Here is a 22,685-nt window from a genome sequence, read left to right as displayed (position 1 = left end):
AGCCCGGAAACCCCACCAGAACCAGTGCTATTTAATTTGTTCATAAATTATCTGAAACAGGGAGTGAGCAGTGCAGTGGTCATGTTTGCAGATGATAAAAAATATTCAGGATGGTAAAAACCAAGGCCAACTGTGAAGAGCTCTAGGAGAATCTCCACAGATAGGATTATTGGGCAACAATGTGACAAATTAAATTTAATGTAAAGGGGGGGGGGTCTGAACTTGCTGAGACAAAGAAACAGACTTTGAAGTCATAGTGGATATAACTCAATTAAAATATCGACCCAATATGCAAGAGCAGTGAAAAAAGCTAGCTCTATATTAGGGTTTAATAGGAAAGTAATTGAAAATATAATAGTCAATGTTATCATGTCCCCCTACAGGTCCAGGGTATGGCTTCATTCAGAGAACTGTGAGTAGTTCAGGTCATTGTACTCTCGGAAATGAGATCGCCAGCCACCACCTGCAGGTTGCCAACCCTACCTTAACACACATAAAACCTGGAAATTTGTTTAATTGAAGCAGGTGCACTAAAATGCTAATAAACTTTTTTTTTCTTTCAGAAGAACTCTTGTACTTTTAATAGTTCTACAAGAAGGAGAAATTCAGCAGCCGTGTGAATATGCTTGTTTGTTTATATTTGCTATATCGCCCACCCCGAAGGGCACTGTGCGGTGCACAGTCTAAAATAACAAATAAAACATCATCTGTTCTTCATCTGTAGCTGCAACGATTGGGAAAGTCTTCCTGCGCCGGACCGAGGCTAATAACAGCTCTAAGGGGCCATTTCAAGTCGGGAAACCAGCAAGTGGGGCAGTCCCTGCAGGTATTGAAAGGGAATCGCTCGATTGATATATTTTTGAGACCTATTATCAGGAACAAGACAGTTTCTGCATTTTCAGGAAACCGCCGCCTGGGGGAAGGAAATCTCCGGCACACGATGCCATGGAGGGCCCGTCCTTCCTTTTCCCCAGCCGCAAGTCCTCGTTTTGCAAAGGAGAAAGGGGCGAGCAGCTCCCGCGCCCGGGCGCTCTACCTGGCCAAAATGCAAATAGCCCGAGGAGGCTGGAGAGCCCGGCTGGCGGCTGGCAGCCTGGAAATCCCCTCCGAGGAGGCGTGGCGGTGACCAGTTGCAATTGTTTCCCTCTGAGAAACTTTTCTCTGCCTTGTAGATGTAGCCTTCCCTTTCGGCTGGCTCAGGCGTGGGCATGTTCAGGATGGCACCAAAGAGGTGAGTGCAAAGGCTGGGCGTTGCTAGTAAGTAGCAAGTTATAGTTGTAATTCTAGGTGTGTTTCGTGAATGGCGTTCTCGCTGTCTCCCCCTCCGCCCGCCCAATAGGTCTGTTGGCGCCCGATTCGAGAAGGGGCTGGGACCGGGTGAAGGGTGAACTAATTTCTCAGATTTGATCTGAAACATAAGCGGTTAAGCAAAGTTCAGTTTCCTTGTTCATGTGTCGGATATTAGCTACAGGCTCTCGCCTCCCCCCCCCCCCCTTTCTTTTTATTTTGTATAAAGAGTTCTTAGTACTCTAGTGCAGGACCTTTACGATGCAGTGAAGATGTGTGTAGACCTGCTTCCTGTTTTTAGACAGAAGAACAGTGTGAGAAGAGAGGGCAGCAACTCTCGCCCCTTTTTCACGGGTGGGCACTCTACAAACATGCTCATTTTTAAGGGTGGGGGTGCTTGGCCCCTTATAATTTAGTGCATATTTCAGCTGAATTGAAGCTGGAACCCATGCGCACGCGCGCGCACACCTCCACCCCCACCCTCCTTCCATCTAGCTGCCACCTGCTGGCTTCTAAGTAAGGATTTAACTGGGCTCCTGTCAGGTGGGTGGGGGATGGCAAAGAACCTGGAGTGTGTTGGTTCATCCCTTTTTTGGTGGTAGAACTTTGTCTGGTAATTTACAGCCCCTCCAAATGTGTGTGAAGCCTTCAGAGCAGGGGCGTAATGCCCATTAAGCAAGGTTTATTCAGGATATTATCTGGAGACTGTCCTGATAGGACCCCCCAAGTTTGGTGCAGTTTGGTTCAGGGGGTCCAAAGTTATGGACCCTCAAAAGGGTAGCCCCATCTCCTTAGCAAAGAGTGGGGGATGCGGCACCCCTTTTGAGGGTCCATAATTTTGGACCCCCTAAACCAAACTGCACCAAACTTGGGGGGTCCCATCAGGACAGCTTCCAGATGTTACCCTGAAGTTTTGGTGCAGATACATCAAAACATGCACCCCTGCAGGAATATCCCAGAAATTTGCCCAATCATCTTTGTTCTGCATTGAGTTTTCTGCATTGCTGTCAATGGGGGTTGAAGGCTGGGGGGGGGGCACATTTCTGAAGGCACAGTCTCAAAACTTTCATGGTCTCATCAGGAGACTGCCCTAATGATAACCCCCAGGTTTGGTGCAGTTTGGTTCAGGGAGGCCAAAGTTATGGACCCTCAAAACTGTACCCCCCCATCTCCTATTAGCTCCCATTGGAAACAATGGGGGATGGGGCACCCCCTTTGGGAGTCCATAACTTTGGACTCCCTGAACCAAACCTCACCAAACTTGGGGGGTAGCATAAGGACAGTCCCCTGATGATACACTGAGATTTTGGTGCTGATTTGTCTAAAAATGCACTCCCTGCAGGCACCAATGTCCTGATGCAAAAAAAATTGGTCGTGATGGAGTGGCCACCCATGGGGGGGCATCTAACTCAGGTTTTGCCCAGGGCTACAGTTTGCCTCATTATGCCCCACCTCAGAGGAATGTAGAGAAGAAGAAGAAGAAGAAGAGGAATTTGGATTTATATCCCCCCTTTCTCCTGTAAGGAGACTCAAAGGGGCTTACAATCTCCTTCCCCTTCCCTCCCCCCTGTGGGGTGGGTGGGGCTGAGAGATTCCAAGAACTGGGACTAGCCCAGCTGGCATGTGTTGGAGTGCACAAACTAATCTGGTTTACCAGATAAATCTCTACAGCTCAAGTGGCAGAGCAGGGAATCAAACTCAGTTCTCCAGATTAGAGTGCACCTGCTCTTAGCCACTACACCATGCTGGGAATCCTTGCTTCACACTTCGGTGGGATGTATTAGGTGCAAGTCAGTGAGGTTTTCTATGTTTGTACAGTGCTCACCCTGAAAGTGCTCTGACCTTATCAGCACACTTTATGAACATATCAGATTTGACATATCTCCTATATATTTACATGTAGCTCATTCCAATATTAGGAGCTAGAAATGTAAGCAAGTAAGTATTTGCCATTGCTTTAAGACCTTTCTAACCAGACTGGGAAGTAATATGTGGTTGTTTGTTTCCAGATGTGTGAAAATGAATCTTATTGCGCTATCAATTATGGAAGAGAAAATAAAATTACTTCTTGTCTCAAAAGAAGTTCTGTAAATACTTAGAATATTACCATTTAAAAGGAAGGCATAATTCAGTTTCTCTGAACATGTATGGAGGATCTTGTGTATTTTCTTCCCATATTGTACATTATAATTTTAAAATTGATATCTCACTTTCTTCCATCAAAGAGCCTAAGACAATGTATGTAGGTTCCCATTTGTGGAAACTGGCTAGACACAGACCCCCCCCCCCTTTTTTTTTTTTCTTTACAAGATATGCATTTTCTGGACATACTCCAGAACCTGAGTGCATTTGATTCTGGCATGGTTCAGATAGCAAGACACGAATAAGCTGTGGTGCTTTTGAGTTTCTGCAGATGCCTTTGCACCTGTTACTAATGACTTCTGTAGCCAGACCAAAATACTATGGTTGTATTTTTCCAGCCAACTGGATTAATATAGAGTGTGGAACCCTGGTTTGCAGTAAAAGCAGAAATAACTCATGAAACTAGTGGCACACAAGTGGAGAAAAGATTCTGCAAGCCTGAGGAACACCCCAAGGTTGTACATAGACTGTTATTCTTGACCTATGCCAGAATCAATGCAGTCACTTCATATGGAAAGAGAATTGGGCAATCTCTATGAGTGTATAAATATGCAGGAATGGAGTATCCTTGGCCAGATGAATTCATCAAATATTTCACCCCATCACTGTTACCCTGTAACAAAACCAAGGCAGAAGTGCCCTGCATTGCCACTTTCCTTCCTCAAATGAAGTTCATATTCTTCAGCTGTCAAGAAAGAAGGAATGGTGAACTATTATAAGCAGTTGAATAGTTGACAGACAAGAGAGGGAACCTCAGGAGTCCCCATATTTGTAATCTATCTTGTAGGATATTTTTTTGCCCCTAGTATTGAAAAAAGCCACACTTACCTGCGAAGATGTTGGCATGCCAGTAAATGAAGAAAGGGGTGAGTTGAAGCTTGTAGTTGACCAGGGGCACTGGGAGGAAGGTAAGATCCAGCTGCCTTGCCAGCACCTGCAGCCCATTTTGCAGTTCTGTGGCTGTGGGAGAGGATTATGGGCATAAGCCATGCTGGTCTCCCACACGACTGGCCTCTGTAGCACTGCCAGTATAAGAGGGCTTGCTTTGCACAGAGAACAATTCCCTGTGTGCAAATCAAATGGCATTCTCAAGTAGAATTAAACTCTTTTGTGTAGACTCTGTTTAGGATTACTCTATCTTTTCCAGAGGCATATTGGGAAGAAATGCTCCGGGTGCCCTCCCTGGCCCTGTGCCCCCACGTGCTCGGGGGTAGGGCTCAGGGGCAGCTCGGATGGGCACCACAGTGGCAGGCAGGCCACACACACCCCACCTCCCTGCAGGCTGCCTCCTGCCCTCCTCAGGCCCAGGGAGGTGAGCTGCCCAGGAGGTGGCCTGCTGCCTCGGTGCCCATCCGAGCCACCTTCAAGCCCCACCCCCAAGTGCCTGGGGAGGGGAAAAGATAGCTCGGATGGGCGCCGGCTACCACCCATGGGGATGGGGGATCAAATGACCCCCAGGTTTGCACGAGGGGGATGGCATTGGACTTCCCTGTCCCCGTGGGTGGTACGCCCCTGATCTTTTCTATTCTCTGTCATGTGTAACATTGAGATTAACCTTCTGGAATACTTTATAGGTGTATTGTGTAAAAATTAGTGTATGGAGAACTATGAGAACTACAGGAAAAAACATTGTGCAGATTTCCATATTTCAGCCCAGTATCTGATGGTTCTCCAGCTGAGTTGTACAACTCCTGGATATTACCTATTTAATAATTACTTGTAAAGACATTACCTTACCTTACCAGGTCTCTTTATTTTTTTTTAGTCTTGGACTTTGGATGTTGTTTCTTTGGATTCAAAAAGGTGGTAAGTCAAAACAGGTTTTTAAATATAATGAAGACTTTTAAAATCAAATATATGAACCTTTTTTTCCTTCATTCACACATATCATATGAATTTTCTTGTACTGATTTGTGTAAGAAAATGTTCATGATCCAGAAAGTGAATGGGAAAGTGGTCTATAAATTGGGTGTTCTGGGTTTTCTGGGCTGGAGGCTGTGGTCTGGTCATTTATGCTCCTAACATTTCACCTGCATCTATGACTGGGATCTTCAGAGACGTGTCATAGTAAGATGTGTTTATCTCTGTGGCACAACGTGGAGTAAATGTGCAGTGTTTCTCTCTGTGCCACAGAGGGAAATACATCTTATTGTGATATGCTTCTGAAGATGCTAGCCATAGATATTAGGAGCAACAAAACAAAAACCCCAAAATGGCCAGTTGATTCTGGATATGAAAGCCTTCGACAATACAGTCCATTAATTCCATGTCTCTCCACATACATCTGGCTAACATGACTAATTAAATAACATCACATTACAAATAAAAATAGAAATCATATATATAAAACTCAGTTCACAACAGCCAGTTATTCACATAATACTTCCCAGGGACTGCTGAAGCAGCACAGTTTTGCATTTCCTCTTAAAAACAAATGGAGAAAAGATCCAAGAAACTTCCAGTGCAATCCTAAACAGAGTTACACATTTCATTCCCACTGTTGAAACTTCATTTAGGATTGCTCTGTTCAGTGTTCAATGGTTGTTCCAAGGGGTCACCCACAGTTTCAAAGGCTCTTATTTTCCCGGGAGAAGTCCTCACCTACTGGTCAACATGCACCGCTAGGAAAAGGTGACCAGAGGACTTATGCCTGTATGTGGAAGAGATGGCTCTTCATGTATGTGAGCCCCAGGTCAGTATTATAACAGTTAAATTCAGTGGAATTGAAGGGTAATGTAGCCCCTATGAGACCTAGATTATTTGAAGATGTCTTTGAGAAATGCGTAATGTAATTTATGTCTATCAGTCTCTGTAGACTGTGGAAACTACACAGGCATTCTAGGAGAAGATACTGACCTAAAATGCTGTTATCATGGAGGCGACTTGAAGTCAGATCCATTCCGAGTACAATGGCAACTCAAAGGCAATGTTGACTGTGTAGTAGACGCCTATCTTCCTGATCAACCTGCACCACCCCAATGTGAACATTACAAGAACAGGACTGTGCTTAACAAGGACTGCTTGCATCTTCAACTGCTAAACCTCAGTTTGGAAGACAGCAAAATATATGAGTGTATATTACAGAAGAAAGTACAGAACAAGTATCAGAAGGTTTTTCAAGGACAGATAGAACTTAAAGTGGCAGGTAAGGACTTTCCGCTCTGTTAAAATAAAACATTTTAAAGAAAAAGATGAGTGATACAGACATTAACACAGACAGATTGGTCAGTCTCTTTTAAATCTTCCTGTGTTGGAACACTGTGTTGAAATGAGAGAAACATAGATATGTTTAAAAGTTTATAGGTTACTACATTTGGCAGAATTCTTTAAGACCAGGACAGTGTGCTAGTGTACATAGGATGAATATGAGGTCACTTCATTTATCCAGTTTGTTACTACACTCTTTCTTCTTCCATGTATTGTATGCAGCTCCACATGTAGGAGGCCTCTAATGCTGACTTGCGCTTCCCCCACCTTGTTTACAGAGAGTTACATGTACAGAGGTTTCCACACCATACTGGCTTGCATTACCAAGGCCAAGGTCAGTGATGGGAAGTCTTTTGGGCTCAGTGTGTCAAAAATTTGGAAAATGCCAAATTTGACTCAGCTTGCATGTCACCCCCTCCCAAACAAAAGAGGAATAATTCCTTAGTTCATTTCACTCCCCTCACTTCTCCTGAGGCAGGTGAGCCAGATTCCTTAGCCGATATTGGGGGGCGGGGGGGGGGACTTCCTGGCAAAATTTAACCTCGCACTTTAGCATTTTTTTTTAAAGATGAGTTCTTGAATGTGCATCTGGAGGGAAACTATGGTGTAATATTAAGAAAGAACAGTTAGCCATGACCATCTGCTGGGAAAAAGAAAGACAGGGGTATTAAAATGTATTCCAAAACACAGGCTCAACAGCCACGTCTCCATCTCCCTGGATGTAATTGGGAAAGGGGGGCACTTCCAAGCAAAATCCAATCTCTAGGCCCTTTAAGAAATATACTTCTTGGATGACCATATGGAGGGAAGATATTAGAAAAGAGCTTTCAGCCAAAACCATTCTGCAGCAGTTGCATACCGTGAAGCCCCCTTTCCAGTCCAGCGATGAGGAACGTGTAAAGCAACCTTCACTGGCCTTGGGAGGAGGGTCTGAGGCTGGTGAGTGGAAGGAGCTGTGAAATATCAGTGCAGAACTGGGGAAAGAGACACAGCCAAAACCAAGCCTATCCACCCAAAGTCCCAAAGAATAATGGTGGGAAAGCCAGAGAGTATTGGGGACAGAGTCAGCAGCACCCCCAGCCTTGTCACATGCACACACCCACCTGCATGTTGTGCTGTGCTCCTGAGAAGGGGGTAAGGATAGCCTGATCTTACCTTCCCCTGCACTGGCGTGGACTCCCCCCCCCCCACACACACACACAAACACAAACACCGCAGTGCCTCCTCTGACCTCCAGCTGAGTGGCCAACTGATCACTGTTCATCAGGCTCTGAACCGCGGTGTAGGTTGCCATCTAAGCCCTGCTCTCATTAAAAAATCGAGGGGAAGGTGGGGATATAGACAGAGAGTCACTCACCTGCAACAACTACATAGTGCATGAAAGCATAATAGGCAGCACTGCAAGCAGTGTGTCACCCAAAACATTGTGGCATGTTGCCCCTGACACATGTATTGTATGTTCACGATCATTTGTCTAGGTGGATGAAGTGGATAGGTGATATTAATGTACTATTTGTGACCTCTTTGTTCTCAGTAATTTATCAGCATGGAAGAAAAGGTTGCTCTGATCTGTTGGGAGTCCATCTTCCTCTCTAAGATCTGTGTCTGGGAAAGACATAGTTCTGAGCATTTGTACTTAGGACTCAAGTCTGAGCATTTGTACTTAGAACTCAAGGATTTTGACCATTCCATTGTCTATCTCAGAGACCGAGGTGGTCTTTATCTGCTGTTGACTACCTCTCATGATGATTGATGGGGAACTACAGCATTCACAGATGGCCAAGTTTATTGGAGGTAGTTCAGGACTTCACAGCTGCCATAGTAACCTTGGGACTGTCCCAACAAGTAATTAGCCCAACACATGGATCAGGATACAGTCTGAATTAAGTATTCTGTACTGGTGATCTGAGAGTTGATGGACAGAAAACTTCCTTGTGAGGACTGGGTTTAGAGGCAGTGAATTCATTAGGAGAGGAGGTCAATGAATCCAATGGGTTCTTGGTTACTTCCTAGGAATTTTCTGCTAATGATGCTTGTGCTTCTGTCAGAGTCCTAGTTGATCAGTGGGATCAACTCGAGCAGTAGACACTACTTCTCCAATCACACTTCCTTGCTTAGTAGAGCTTGGCAAACTTTATGCTACTTCAGGAAGTTTGTTAATGAAACAGAAGACACAATGAATGGAAAAGAAGGGTTTGGATTTATACCCTGCTTTTCTCAACTATAAGGAGGCCCCTTCCACACAGCCCAATAAACACAGGCTAACGACTGCATAAAACCCATTTGGGGGGGAACTTCACATGGATCCCGCTCCTAATGCAAGTCTGCCCCATGTCCCCCCCCCCCCCCCAACTTCAGGTTTTTCAAGAATTGCACTATCTGCAATTCTTTTGTTTTAACGCAACTTGCAGCCATGAGTGAGCAAACCACAGCTGGGAAGCGCTTTCAGCGGCCGTGCTTCCCTTTTCCAAGGTCCCACCTGGCAGCTGCGTAGCCAAGAGAGGGACACAGTGTGTTAGCATGGCTACGGGGTCCATGCCTGCCCTCCCACCTGCAGAGATATGCAGCAGAGGAAGGTGAGTTTTTTTAAAAAGCATTTCCATTCAAAGGTACAACGGCAACCCACACTGCTTCTGTGCCTGCATATTCGCTGCCTGCATGGAGGTATGCAAATGCACTGATGGGACAGTGGGTTGCTTTATGCCGATTGCAACCCACTGTACTTTTGCTGTGCGGAAAGGGCCTGTTCTGTTCCCCAAGTGAACTAATAATGGGTGCCTTGCACTTAGCCAGCACAGAATGTAAGACCCATAAACAAATGAGCAACAGTTCAAAAAGGGTTTAATAGTATTGAAAATGTAGGACTCAAACTCCTCCCAGGAAGTCTGACTAATAGGGAATACTTGCATTGCTGGAAACAATTGGAGACTGAAACTACTTGAAGAGCTTGCATGGACCAATTCTTTCTTGATTGCTTCTTAGAAAGCCTGTTCTGCTTGTGCCTCTTCTGCATTCTCCCCGGTGTCCTCTTTCTGAATTCTGTTTTCTTGCAATCTGTTGGAACTTGATTACTCAAAATGCTGTGGGTCTCTGACATCTTATATGTCTGGGATATTGCTGTCTTCAGCCTTCCACAGACACCTGAGTCACTGCTAGCTAATAAAAATACTGTAGTGCTCTTGCTTCTAGAGGGCTTCTTAAAGAAGAAGAGTTTGGATTTATATCCCTCCTTTCTCTCCTGTAGGAGACTCAAAAGGGCTTACAATCTCCTTTCCCCTCCCCACTCACAACACCCTGTGAGGTGGGTGGGGCTGAGACAGCTCCGAAAAGCTGTGACTAGCCCAAGGTCACCCAGCTGGCATGTGTTGGAGTGCACAGGCTAATCTGAATTCCCCAGATAAGTCTCCACAGCTCAAGCGGCAGAGCGGGGAATCAAACTCGGTTTCTCCAGATTAGAATGCACCTGCTCTTAACCACTATGCCACTTAACCACAGGGTCTAACTAAAGTTCCCTCCCAAGGAATACTTTACAAAAACAGCTAACCTAAATAAAGAAAATAGTGAAGGCATCTCTAAGGGCATGACAGGACCGGAGTCTCAAAGCAGCTTACAAACACCTTCCCTTCCTCTCTCCACAACAGATGCCTTCTGAGGTAAGTGGGGAGGAAATGTTCTGAGAGAACGGTTACTAACCCAAGATCACCCACAGGCTTTGGCTGGGGTAGGGCAGGTTACAAATTTAAATAAAGTGACATAACAGTGGGAAAACAAACCTGGTTCTCCAGATTAGAGTTTACCACTCATGTGGAGGAGTGGGAAATTAAACCCGGTTCTCAAGGTTTAATTCACTCTCAACCACTACACCAAGGTAGATCCATTTTATTTGTTATGTGATATAACTGTCTCAATATATAACTTATTCCCCTTTTTGACTTTCAATTCATAATTAGGTAAAATCCCAGAAAATGCCAGCAGCCCAGACCTCATTGAATGCACTGTCAGATAAAACAGCTAAACAGTGCCTCCTGAGAAAACTATGAAGAATGGCAACCCCTCATCCTCCACAGAGAGTCTCCTACATTACATAACAGGCTGTACTGGGTGGCAAGGGGGGAGGCTTAAGTGAGGACAGTGATTAAAGGTGGCTACAGACAACTATAATTGGCAGGTGGAAGCAAATGGAAAGCACTTCCTCAGATGTTTATTGTTTGTTTTATTTTTTAAAATGTTATGCTGCTTTCCACTCAGTTCAGGGTCCCCAAAGGGATAAGCAGTCAAAACATTAAACCAGATTTCAAAATATGTGTTTGTATAAAAGTAAACAAAACGCAAGCACATAAACAAAATGGAGAGTCACCAAAGGAACACTAAACTAACAGAAAAATATTTACCCGCTGGCTGAGGATAGTGATAGAAGAGGACAAACAAGTTTCGATTAGGATGGAATTCCATAATTTCAATGCAACTACTGAAAAGGCCCATTCTCAGTTTGCCACCTGTTTAACCTCAGGTGGTAGGAGTACCCAAAGCAGGGCCTTCGATTCTGACAGGAGTGGTTAGGTAAGTTCATATGGGAGTATATGGCTCCATCTGTATAAGGCTTTAAAGGTAAAATGCCAACATCTTTAATTGAGTAGAGGCAAATTGCAAAACCACTGTCGATTGAACAAGATTGGAGTGATATGGTCTTAGTCTTGCTATAATCCTGTCCTTAGACTCAACTAGCTGAAAGGCATCCCATACATTGGACAAGTGAGCACCCTGGCACCATCTGATTTTGTCACTACTAATGTAGAGTCCAAATAGGTATGCAGAGACTTTATCATCAAAGTGTCAATCAAACTAGCTGTACCCAGCTGCCAGACAGTCTACTTATTCCTGCAGGCAGATTATAACAGGCTGCTGAGCTTCCAGAAGCCTTGCAAAGGCCTGCTCTGTGTGAAAGCAATGGTGGTGAAGAAATGTTTGTTTCTTTTCTCTCATAGCTGCCATGGAGTAAGTTCTTGTGTCTTGTCAGATTCATCACAAACCTTACTCTACTGCCCCTCTAGCCATCTGCTTTGTTATTTCATAGACCTTTAGTCCTAGACTGTGAGTGCCTTTTGTAACCTGTACCTTGAATTTGTTGTTTATTTATGTCCTACCTTTCGGCTTACAAATAATTGCCAATATAAACTTACAATAAAATCCATATACAGTACCAGTAGTTAAAAATAAAACATTAACATCAGAAACAAACCAACAGCTAGTTGTATCTTCTTTAATATTGGTAAGATATGTTCCTGGCTAGTCCCTGAAAGTAGGATGACTACTGCATTTGAAACCAGTTGAAATGTGTGGGTTGTCTTGAAAGCAGTCCCACATAGTCAGCAAACCCCAAGGTTGCAAAATAATGGATTAGGATGGCCAGCCTGAAGATGGAGAGTTTTAACAAACCAAATTCAGATTATAGAAGGCACTGTTGGCTGCTGCATTGATGTGCTTTCCCAACAACAGTGTAAGGTCCATGAGTCTATCCAAGCTCTTAACCTGTTTTGCAGAAACCAATTTCTGTCCATCCAAAACAAGTGGGTCCATTCCCTTCAAAACCACAAGCTTCACAACTTTTGTCTTGCCTGGATTAAGCTTCAGGTTGTTCTGCCTTAGCCTCTTGACCACAGCTTCAAAGCCTTGGTTCAGAACAAAGATGGAGGTGATACACACATAATGAAAGACAGACATGGGAGTCATGTTCATGTGGAGGCACTCAATCCCAAAGCTCTGTCTGGATGATCTCATTCAGCGGCCCTCTCCCCCTCTTGGAATATAAATATTTTAAATAATGAATGCTGTATATAGATAGGACCAATGGGAATTATTTGCATGCACCTTTTTGATTTCATGTTTTGTTCCACATCACTCAACTGGGGAAAAAACCCTCCATTTTTGTGTTTTTAAAATCCTTTGCCATTTTCTGGTATTTTGTGTGTGTGTGTGCGTGCGCACGTGCATGCATGCGTGAAAAATAGAGCTTAAAAATAAGGAGTATGCATAATCAATTATATTAGTGGTGGAGTAATGTCCTTTTTTCATTCTAGGAATCATAACATACCTTGCTATTGTCACAATTTAGAATGATGCCACTTGAGTCAAGGTGTGGCATTCTACCCAGCCACACAGCACTATCTCTGATTCCATGCTGATCATCATAGGAACTGTGGGATCTATCTGAATGGTGGACCAAGATAGGCAAAATGTCATGTAGTATAATATCTTTCTCTTTTCATTATTCTGTTATTTTTTTCCATTGCTTCCTCCCTTTCATGTTTTTTGGTAAGACTTAAAGTTTGTCATTCCACTGTAAATAGCTCCCAAATTAAACAGTCCTGGTGGAAATATGCAGACGTTACTATTATCTGTGTTTAGAAGTTCCTTCCCCTATTTTTTTTTTTTTTTGCATCATCAAAGTGTCAGATCAGACTATATGGAAACATGTTGTAAAATTAAGGCAATTAAGTCATTACAATAGAGTACAATTATAGAAGTAAATGAATAGTACTTTTAAAAGTCTAAATACTAATTGAATGAAACATTCTTTTAAATGTATAATGGTTTAGTAGTGTTCATAACTGTATTTCACCCTCTATTCTAAATTGTTTTGATGTATTGCTGTATTCTTTTAAAATCATTAAATAAAATCTATTTTTTTAAAAAGAAACATGATGTAAAATTATATCGCTTTTGTTCTTTTTCAGCAAATAACAGCACAAATGCTATAAAAGGTAAGTTGTTAGTTTATATCAACTCTATGCATTGCTTGTAAGGAAGGTCACATATGACTGTTTTTCTTTTGCATTGTTGCTCGATACTAGGCCTTCCCATTTCTTTCTTTCCACTTGCTGCTCATTCCATTCCATTAATTTCCCTGGTTTTGGGAAAGCTTCCCTAGCCTTCCTGTCTCACCTCTCTGTTAAATTTAGGACTGTGGTTGCCAGGGAAAGGTACTTTGCACACACTGTGTGATCTCCCTAACATCATACCATTTATTTTGGATCTTCTCTGAAATTCAGCACTGGGAAGAGTGGCAATGAGGCATCTGAGGTGATGGAAGAGGGACAGCTCCAGGTTGTTCCTTTCATGCATCAGTTGGAACAGAGAACAGGCAAAGACTGGAAAATCTCCATAATTTCTCCCCTCCAGTCCTGGAAAAAAAAACCCAACAACAACCCAACCCTTCAACCTTTCCTGAAACTCAAGTCACTTGGATCCCATGGCGTGGAGTGTAGTCTTGAAATTATAAGATATTGCCACCTTGCCAAAGTTCAGCTGGTCAGTGTCTGGCTAATGTATGGTTAGGAAATATCCTGGCAACTTGTGGAGGCAAGGTTAGCTATTAATGCAAATCAAAGTTTTTTTTTAAAAAAAAGAAGAGTAGTAGTTTGGATATATACTCCCTCCCCCCAATGGTCCTTTCTCTCCCCACAGCAGACTCCTCGTGAGGTAGGTGGGACTGAGAGAGTTCTGAAGCACTATGACTAACCCAAGGTCACTCAGCAGGGGTGTAACGAGGCAAACTGTAGCCCTGGGCAAAACCTGAGTTGGATGCCCCCCGCCCCCCATGGGCAGCCACTAAACCACAACCAATTTTTTTTTGCACCAGGACATTGGTGCCTGCAGGGAGTGCATTTTTAGACATATCAGCACCAAAATCTCAGTGTATCATCAGGGGACTGTCCTTATGCTACCCCCCATGTTTGGTGAGGTTTGGTTCAAGGAGTCCAAACTTATGGACTCCCAAAGGGGGTGCCCCATCCCCCATTGTTTCCAATGGGAGCTAATAGGAGATGGGGGCTACAGTTTTGAGGGTCCATAACTTTGGCCCCCCTGAACCAAATTGCACCAAACCTGGGGAGTATCATAAGGGCAGTCTCCTGATGTGACCCTGAAAGTTTTGAGACTGTGCCTTCAGAAATGTGCCCCCCCCCCCCCAGCCTGCAACCCCCATTGACAGCAATACAGAAAACGCAATTCAGAACAAAGATTCTTGGGCAAATTTCTGGGATGTTCCTGCAGGGGGCGCATTTTGGATGTATCGGCACCAAAACTTCAGGGTATCATCTGGAAACTGTCCTGATGGGATCCCCCAAGTTTGGTGCAGTTTGGTTTAGGGTGTCCAGTTATGGACCCTCAAAGGGGGTGCCCCATCCCCCATTCTTTGCTAAGGAGCAAAAATGCAGGAGCAGGGAAACAAGTCCAGTTCACATGATAAGAGTCCTCTGCTCATGTGGAGGAGTGTGGAATCAAACCTGGTTCTCCAGATTAGAGTCCAACTGCTCTTAACCACTACACCATGCAGGCTGTCCTAATCACCACACTATACTTCATCTGGACCCATTGAAAAAGAAGGTAGCATGCAGGGCAGTAGCAGGTTACCAGTGCAGGATGCTGTCAGATAGGCAAGGGTAGGAGATAAGATTTTGAAAATGTTGTGTCTGTCACCTTATTAACTACATTCACATGTCCACAGAGTGTTTAGTTTTGATTTCTCTGCTGTTTCTCCTTTGTCAGAGGAAAGTCTGAGGAAATTGAAAGTCAGAGGAAATTCCAAGAGAATTACGCAATTAGCTGAATGAAAAAAACTCCACAGACTATGTGGGCAAAAGTTCATTGAGCAGTGTTCGTGGGATTGTTGTGGGTGTTTGTTTTTTCAAATCTAACTTACAGGGTTTGGTATTTTTTTTCTCCAGGTTTGGACTCCACATCCACATCCAACCCTGTTAAAAATGACAACCAACAACAAACACGAGTGGTTGCAATAAGTTGTGTTATAGCTGCTGCTGTGTTTATCACAGTCATTATATTGATCCTGTATAAAAGGAAGTATTCTATTCACAGAGCATATACTGGTAAGCCAGCAACATAATAATATTAGCAAACCTCTTCTGGTGGTGGTGAAGGGGAACAACGGCCTTAGTCAGCCAAGATGGTTAACCCAGGACCTCTGAACCAAGCCCAAACATCATTTCTCTGGTCCTGGTACAACATTTGTGTGACTCATACACACTCACATATATGCATATGCACATGTACATATTCCAATTCCATCTCATCCATACAGTCTCATGAGTCATGAAAGAAAAAACTGTATTTCTTAAATGGCATAACAATTCAATGTCCTGTTATGGACTTGCAGTGCAGACTGGGTCTCCAGGCCCTTGCAATGTCACCCTAATTCCCATTCCTTCCCAACTCACAATGCTTGGGTCTTGTCTTTGGCAGCAGTATGGCTAGTATTTAGTCTAGGCTATTATGAATGCATGTGTACAGCTATTTTAAAGCATGCTTGTCCTGTTTCAAGTTGACAATAAAGTACCATCCTACATTCCCCAAAAAGGGAGGTGGCAATTTACCTTCATTAGCGGGTTTAGATCTGATTCTACCTTGAAGTGCTAAAAGGAAAGGGGGCTATTTCTCTCTCACACATGCTCAGTTTACATTCTCTTAGGGATTCATTTCCAGTTTTGTGACGAGTCTAATAGTACATTAAGTCCAGAAGTGAAACTGGTTTAATGTTGATGTGGAATCCTTAATAGAGATCTTCTAGCAGTAGTTGTGAGGTTCAAAAGGCAAGGAGCTTTCTGATCAAACTCCTATGATTGACATAGTGAACTAGGATCCAAGACAGTTGGGGATGGGGTGAGTGACCAGTGTTAGGAGGGAGGTATGTGATACAGGCAACCAAGGAGCTTATCTTAATTGACTACACATGAGTGTGTTAGGGCACTGGCTAGATCTGTGGTGGCGAACCTTTGGCACTCCAGATGTTCTGGACTACAATTCCCATCAGCCCCTACCAGCATGGCCAATTGGCCATGCTGGCAGGGGCTGATGGGAATTGTAGTCCAGAACATCTGGAGTGCCAAAGGTTCGCCACCACTGGGCTAGATAAACTCTTCCATCTGTGTATTTGCACCCCTGGGTTTGCCAGTGACATTTGCTGCACCCTGAAGTTGAGGTATAAGCCAGTTGCAATGGTCTGAAGCAACTGGGAGAGTATGCTCTAATAACTACTTTCCAGAAGCACAAGAGCAGCCTGTGTTTGATCAGACCACAAACACAATGCAACCTTTGGGTTGCTCTAGAGTCTAGGAGATGGCTTTGCCTGTTAAAATAGCTTCTTCAGCCACTTTGAGGGGATTTGATTTGGCAGCAAGTTTCCCATGAATTCAGTGTACACTGTGTGCCTGTGAAAAGTTTGCCAGGATGTGTTCAAGGTTATTTTACTATAGTTGTAGGAAAACAAAAAATAATGTAGAAATTGTAATTGGAGTCTTCGCTACTACTTCAAATAATCATCACTTGTCTTTTGCATTGCACCCTGAGGATGAGCAATGTACAAAAATATATTTTTCATCTCTACAGAAAATGCTGGCTTGTGCAATCTTCTCTGATAGAACTCAGACACAAGTTTTTATTTCCATTGCTACGAAGCAGCTGCATACATCACAACTACTCTGACCTTATGGCACCCTTCCTTATAAACACAGTGAGGAGGGATCTAATTAATGCACCAAATAATGGGGGGGGGGGGCGCAGGCAGCTAGATATAACACTGTTGCTGCCCTCAGCCATAGGCCTGGCAGAACATCTTAGTTTTACAGGCCCTGCAGAACTGAAATAAATCTACAGGGCCCTCTTCTCACTAAATAGTGTTCCACTTTACTGGTGGCAGAGCCAGAAAGTTCTGGTTGAGGACAGCTGAGCATATTTTGGGGCAGAGACCACCAATAAGTTGTTACCTGTTCAGCACAATGCTGTCCAGGGGATATATTGGAAGAGGAGGACACAGGTCCCAGATCGTTTTAAGGCTTTTAAGGTTAATACCTGAACCTTGAACCTGATTTAGTACTCTAACTGGCGCCAATGCAGCTGATGAAGCATCAGCTGGATATGTGTTCTCTAACTTTCTGTCATCCTTCGGAAAAATATTTGGATTTTTAGGCCGGAGTTCCCAGTTTACACCCTAGTGAAAAAATATCTTATTCAGTTCCCCATACATTAATGATATTCTGAAATGTGATAGAGGAATTTGCTGTCCTGAAAATGATAATATTGGTGTGGCTAAATTATTCCCTGTGGATAAATTGTAAAAATGTGCTATTTTTTGTAGCAATTGGTTGAATTAAATTTCTTGTAGGATGTGAATAGAGATGTAACAGTTAAGCTTTAGAGAGAGTAATGGGGCCTGGCATTTAAATCTCTGATTTTTTACTAGGATGTCTGCTTTATTCTTTTCCATGAAATTGTTCATGGCGTTAAATCTGTTATGTGACCCTTTTTTCATTTTTATTCTGAAGCTCCTGTTGGTGTGGAAATGACATAGAAAGCTATACAGACACTGAGAGACAGTGGCAAGTAGCAGCGATTGTCTATTTTTCTGCAGAAGAAAACTGGCTGGAATGAAATATGTCCGCCTGGTCTTGGGCACTATGAACTGCTAGTAATATTTGCCGTCCAGTTGGTGAAATTCAGTTCTGGCCACTGAATGACAGAAGAGTAAAGATGAAACTTGTGTATTAAACTCGGTGAAAGACAGTGAGGCTACCTTTCCTTGAGCAGAAACAAAGGCTGACACAGAAAAATGTCCACACACCGGGAGAAGCTGTTGGTAAACAGCTTTGCTTGTTATAGCATTTCTATCTGGAAGGAATGTGTACTCAGATGTTGGTGTGGGGCTCCTATGATCACGCATCCTTTAGCAGGCACCTGGTGGCTTTCTCCATGTCTCTCTCACAGAGCTGGGGGCTGTTTTCTTTATTCTTGGGGAATTGTATGCAACACCTTGCCTTTCTCTGAACCTCTGGAATGTGGATGCAACAGGAGTAGATTGAGGATCCTCAGATGGAAGCTTTTCTTGAGCCTAAAATCTGGGAGTGGAGTAGAGAAGCAGGATTGTACTGAGTTGGATTTTGTTAACCATTAACAAGTGGATATTTAAGATTTGTTTCAAGAGCACAGTTCTAGCCAGAGGAGGTAGAAAACTAGAAAGGGACTGCAGTTACAGAGCATTTTCCATTGATTTGTCACAAACTGTTAATGACTGGCTCTCTCACTTCAGGGCAACCACGATGTCTAAACAGGTTGAAAACATGCTGGATGACAAATTTAGAGAGTAAATTACCTAGGTAATTCATGTTTTCAAGTTCGAATACATGAAGGAGGCAAAATGAAAGCCATGTAATGTGTGAGACTGTGACTCTGGATACCACACCTTTATTAGATTACCTTGAACAGTCATGCTTTTATACCTTAACCAACCTAACCACATTGCTGTGAAGATAAAATAGCGGAGGGACCAAGTACGTTATCATGAACTCCTTCACAGAGCATGCTAAGAAAAATGTAATTAATAATAAAGATAACTTCAGTGCAAGGATCAGCCCGGTGTACACATCCATCATGGAGCTGGTCCCTTGGTTAAAGGAAAGGGGGAAAGTACAATTTGTATGTTAGATTGAAAGGTCCAAACTAGTAAGTATTAATAATTTTGTGCTGCTGATATACTGAAAGATCTGAAAGACGAGTGGCAAAGATAAGGAGAAGATATAGGCTAATTCCGCATGGGCCAAAAACAGCAGTGTGAAAATGGTGTGAAAACAGTATAAACCCCTTTACACCGTTTTAAACCCTTTTACACCATTTTTACACTGTTTTCACACTGCTGTTTTTGGCCCATGCAGAATCAGCCATAGAGTGCAGCAAATCAATGAGAGCACTTTGGTGAACAATACAGGCAGTTTGTAAACTGTGTGTTCTTACATCATGTGTATTTACAGCATTTGCCTGGATTATTTTCATGTACTTGAAATTGTTAGTTTGTTTTTCAAGTAAAATATGAGATTCTCAATATATCATTGGGGCAGAAGTTGATGTTCATGAACCCATGCAGTTACATTTTTGGTATATATACACACACATTCGGACATCTATGATGAACTGGATGAACTGGACCTCCTTTTAAGATGTCTTGCAGACTTCTGCAATGATCCAGCTGGAACTTTTGCATTCCTTCCCTTCAGTTCCCACAACACTCCATTAATGTTCTCACTACAAACTATCATGCAGCTCAGTCTTCAACATTTGGAAGTAATTACATGCCTGAAAACTCTTCCAAATGAGTGTTTGAGAAACTCTTTTACAAACTCAGTTACTGTAAACATGGAGAGGGAAGGCGTAATGATATAGCCTGATCTCAGAAGCTAAGCAGGGTCAGTATTTGGAAGGGAGACCACCAAGGAAGACTACAGAGGAAGGCAATGGCAAACCACTTCCACTTCTCACTTGCCTTGAAAGCCTCTTGCTTGCTGTGGTTGCCATAACTCAACTATAACTTGATGGCATTTTACATACCACACTGTACACATCCATGTTTTTGAAATATGCAATAATTATATAAATATTCTTAAGCTAATGTTATTTATTTCATGGTATGCCTGTGGAAGGAAATTTGGTCTTACAAAGTGCAGATTCTTCTGATTTTTTTTCTTGGTCTCCCAAGCTACTATTGTTTGTTTTGGCCTAATCAGCTAACTTATAAATTGTTCTGTAATACAAATGTGATGGATTATGTTGTCAGTTTATTGAAGGCTTGCTGCAAACTACCTGCTTACTTTGGACTTCTTCCAATGTATAACAGGAATTTGCATGAGTTTATAGTGAAATTTAGGACCTTGTACATCATCTTGCAGTTGCAGCTACTTAGTGGGTTCCCACTGTGTTTTTTTGCAGAAAGTATCAGCTAACTCATAGTGAAGTCAAACTCAGTCTCACAGTGCAAACCTATTCCTGTCAATGCCCTCTAAAGTCAATGGTGACTCCAAATAGGATTGCTGTGATGTCATTAAACTATTCCCAGCATCTGTTCTCTGAATGAATACAAACCACCATTTACTATGGTGTGCCTGTAACATTTTGGCAATCTGGACATATCAGCTGGTCTAGAAAACATTGCAGAGGTGGGGAAAGTGCAGAAGAGGGCAATCAAGAAAATTAATTAGTTGGGGCACGGCATCTTTCCTGTGAGGAAAGGGTGAAAACTATGATATTTTCAGAAAAACAATGACTAAGAAAGGACATGATCGAAGTTTATAAAATTATGATTGGGTCAGAGAGGGTGGACAGAGAACTTTTTCTCTCTCTTATAAAGTACTGGAACTTAGAAGCTGATGGGCTACAGTAGATTCCGGACAGACAAAAGGAATACTTCTTTACTCACTGAGTGATTGAAGGGATTTGCTGCTGGAGCAGTGATATAGTGATGGCTGTAGCCATAGATAGCTTTAAAAGATTAGAAAGATTCATAGAGGACAGGGCTATCAATAGCTGCTAGCCATGATGACTAAACAGAGCCTCCACATTCAAAGGCAATAAACTTCTGAATATCAGTTCCAGGAGGTGGCATCAAGAAAAGGCCTTAGCAGCTATGCTGTGTTGTTTGCTCTTCGGAGTTAACTGGTTGGCTACTGTATTGGACAGGAAGTTGGATTAGATGGAACACTGGTCTGATCTGGCAGGGCTGTTCCTATACTAGTTGGTAAGGAGGGACCACCTCTATACCTTTGCTGGCTGGCTGACATATATAGAAGTGCAGTAAGACTCTCTTCACTTAGCAGAATAATAAAGGTGACTTTCTTAACAAGTGATGATGCATTCAGCCATTTTCCAATACAAGAAACTGTTGAATTGTGTCCAGAATTCAGCCATTTTCCAACAAAAGAAACTGTTGAATTTTGTCCGGAACCACTGGATTTTAAATTACACAGAAGATTTCTAGTACTTTGTCAAAACTCTTTTCTCATATGAGAACAAACAACCCATGTTTAATTTTTTTTAGGCTAAGTAATTGTTCCAGTATCTCAGCTTCTGCCAAAATAGCGGTATTTATCTATTTGGGAGTTTACTGATCTTGGCAACCCCCCTTCTGTCCTTATGAAGCTTTGACTCCATATAATGGTCTATGCTCAACAAGAATATGTGAAGTTTCTGAAAAAAATTATGGCTGCTCATCATCTGCAGTTTTGTTCTTAGAGACAACAGCACTGATTTGTTTCTGTTCTTAATTGAGGGTGCTGACTCTTAATAACCTACATATCTAATGTACTGCCTTTCTCTGCATGAACCAATTGCATTTACAGTTACTTCTTTCCATTCCCAGTCCTTTTCATGAAATATTCTGCTTAGATTCATTCTTAGGCCCATTTCACAGATGCAACATGTTATAGACCAGTCTTCCTGAGGCACTGCATAAGGCATCATTATTGCCAAGCTTCTACAAGCCATTTTCTCCCAATGGCTTTTTCCTGATAAGTTCATCCTTCAAGATGGTTAGGTTAAATGGGTTTTCCCTAGGAAATTAACAAACACATGATAAACTGTAACTTCTGCATTAGATACTGTTGCACCATGCAGTGTGTGTTTGTCATATTGTGGATTTGGCTGTAAATTTGCACACTAGAAAACGATTAAGTTATATTTCTTGTAACCCTTTCCTCTTTTCTTGGTCTTTTGAATAAAGTTTTTATGTTCACCCAATATGTTAATGAAACCTGCTCTTTAAATTGTTGATACCAGCTATCCTAATTGTTTGTGTATAAATTGTGTTAATCTTTGGTTAGGTATCTCATATTGATGTTACCCATATCTGAGTCTGCTTCTTTTCGGTGGCAAACTGATGCAATTAGAATATTGAGTGATTTTGGGGTCCATGACAGTAATTTCCTATGTAAGCAATCAAATGGTAACTGATATTTGCCAGTTTCTGCCCCACTGGTATTAAAATTCTTAAATCTTACTCAGAAAGCAGATTCCTGAATTTAAAATGTGGAATACTGGTTATAATAGAATGTGATCATGTTGCTATTCCATTGATAAGCACTGTTGTCCATGTTTTAGAATTGTGCATTTTGCAAAAATTCAGTGTTCCATAAGAACTTGATTAGTGTGAACTTTCTTACTGAGTTAGACTTTGAAATGCTCAGCTAGTTTGTCTCATTTGCTGAAATCCTTAATCT

General features: G+C 42.5%; 1 protein-coding gene across 3 annotated transcripts; it reads left to right on the top strand.

Annotated features, from left to right (window-relative positions):
* The first annotated feature begins 930 nt into the window (after positions 1 to 930).
* Positions 931 to 22,206, top strand: LOC125431915. Of its 3 annotated transcripts, none has more exons than XM_048495111.1 (6): positions 931 to 1,231; positions 5,195 to 5,235; positions 6,245 to 6,574; positions 13,371 to 13,397; positions 15,363 to 15,521; positions 17,973 to 22,206. In XM_048495111.1, exons 1-6 carry the CDS (start codon positions 1,209 to 1,211, stop codon positions 17,996 to 17,998), a joined length of 606 nt encoding a protein of 201 aa, XP_048351068.1. In that variant the 5' UTR covers positions 931 to 1,208; the 3' UTR covers positions 17,999 to 22,206. The 3 variants fall into 3 exon arrangements, with proteins under 3 accessions (XP_048351068.1, XP_048351067.1, XP_048351069.1); XM_048495110.1 differs by having other exon boundaries at positions 6,236 to 6,574; XM_048495112.1 differs by lacking the exons at positions 13,371 to 13,397; positions 15,363 to 15,521; positions 17,973 to 22,206 and adding exons at positions 6,915 to 6,970; positions 9,109 to 9,212; positions 12,714 to 13,182 and having other exon boundaries at positions 6,236 to 6,574.
* The last annotated feature ends 479 nt before the right edge of the window (positions 22,207 to 22,685 follow it).

The sequence above is a fragment of the Sphaerodactylus townsendi genome, linkage group LG04 (assembly GCF_021028975.2).
Source record: "Sphaerodactylus townsendi isolate TG3544 linkage group LG04, MPM_Stown_v2.3, whole genome shotgun sequence".
NCBI lineage: Eukaryota > Metazoa > Chordata > Lepidosauria > Squamata > Sphaerodactylidae > Sphaerodactylus > Sphaerodactylus townsendi.
Note: the sequence above shows the minus strand (reverse complement) of the source record. Positions and strands in the feature narration are given on the sequence as shown.

What these genes read in the sequence shown, in the direction of transcription:
- LOC125431915 (XM_048495110.1), top strand. Translation starts at nt 1,209, where the DNA reads ATGTTCAGGATGGCACCAAAGAG. An exon ending in CAGCACAAATGCTATAAAAG is followed by an intron (nt 13,398 to 15,362) that starts GTAAGTTGTTAG and finishes TTTTTTCTCCAG; the next exon opens with GTTTGGACTCCACATCCACA. An exon ending in TATTCACAGAGCATATACTG is followed by an intron (nt 15,522 to 17,972) that starts GTAAGCCAGCAA and finishes TTTATTCTGAAG; the next exon opens with CTCCTGTTGGTGTGGAAATG.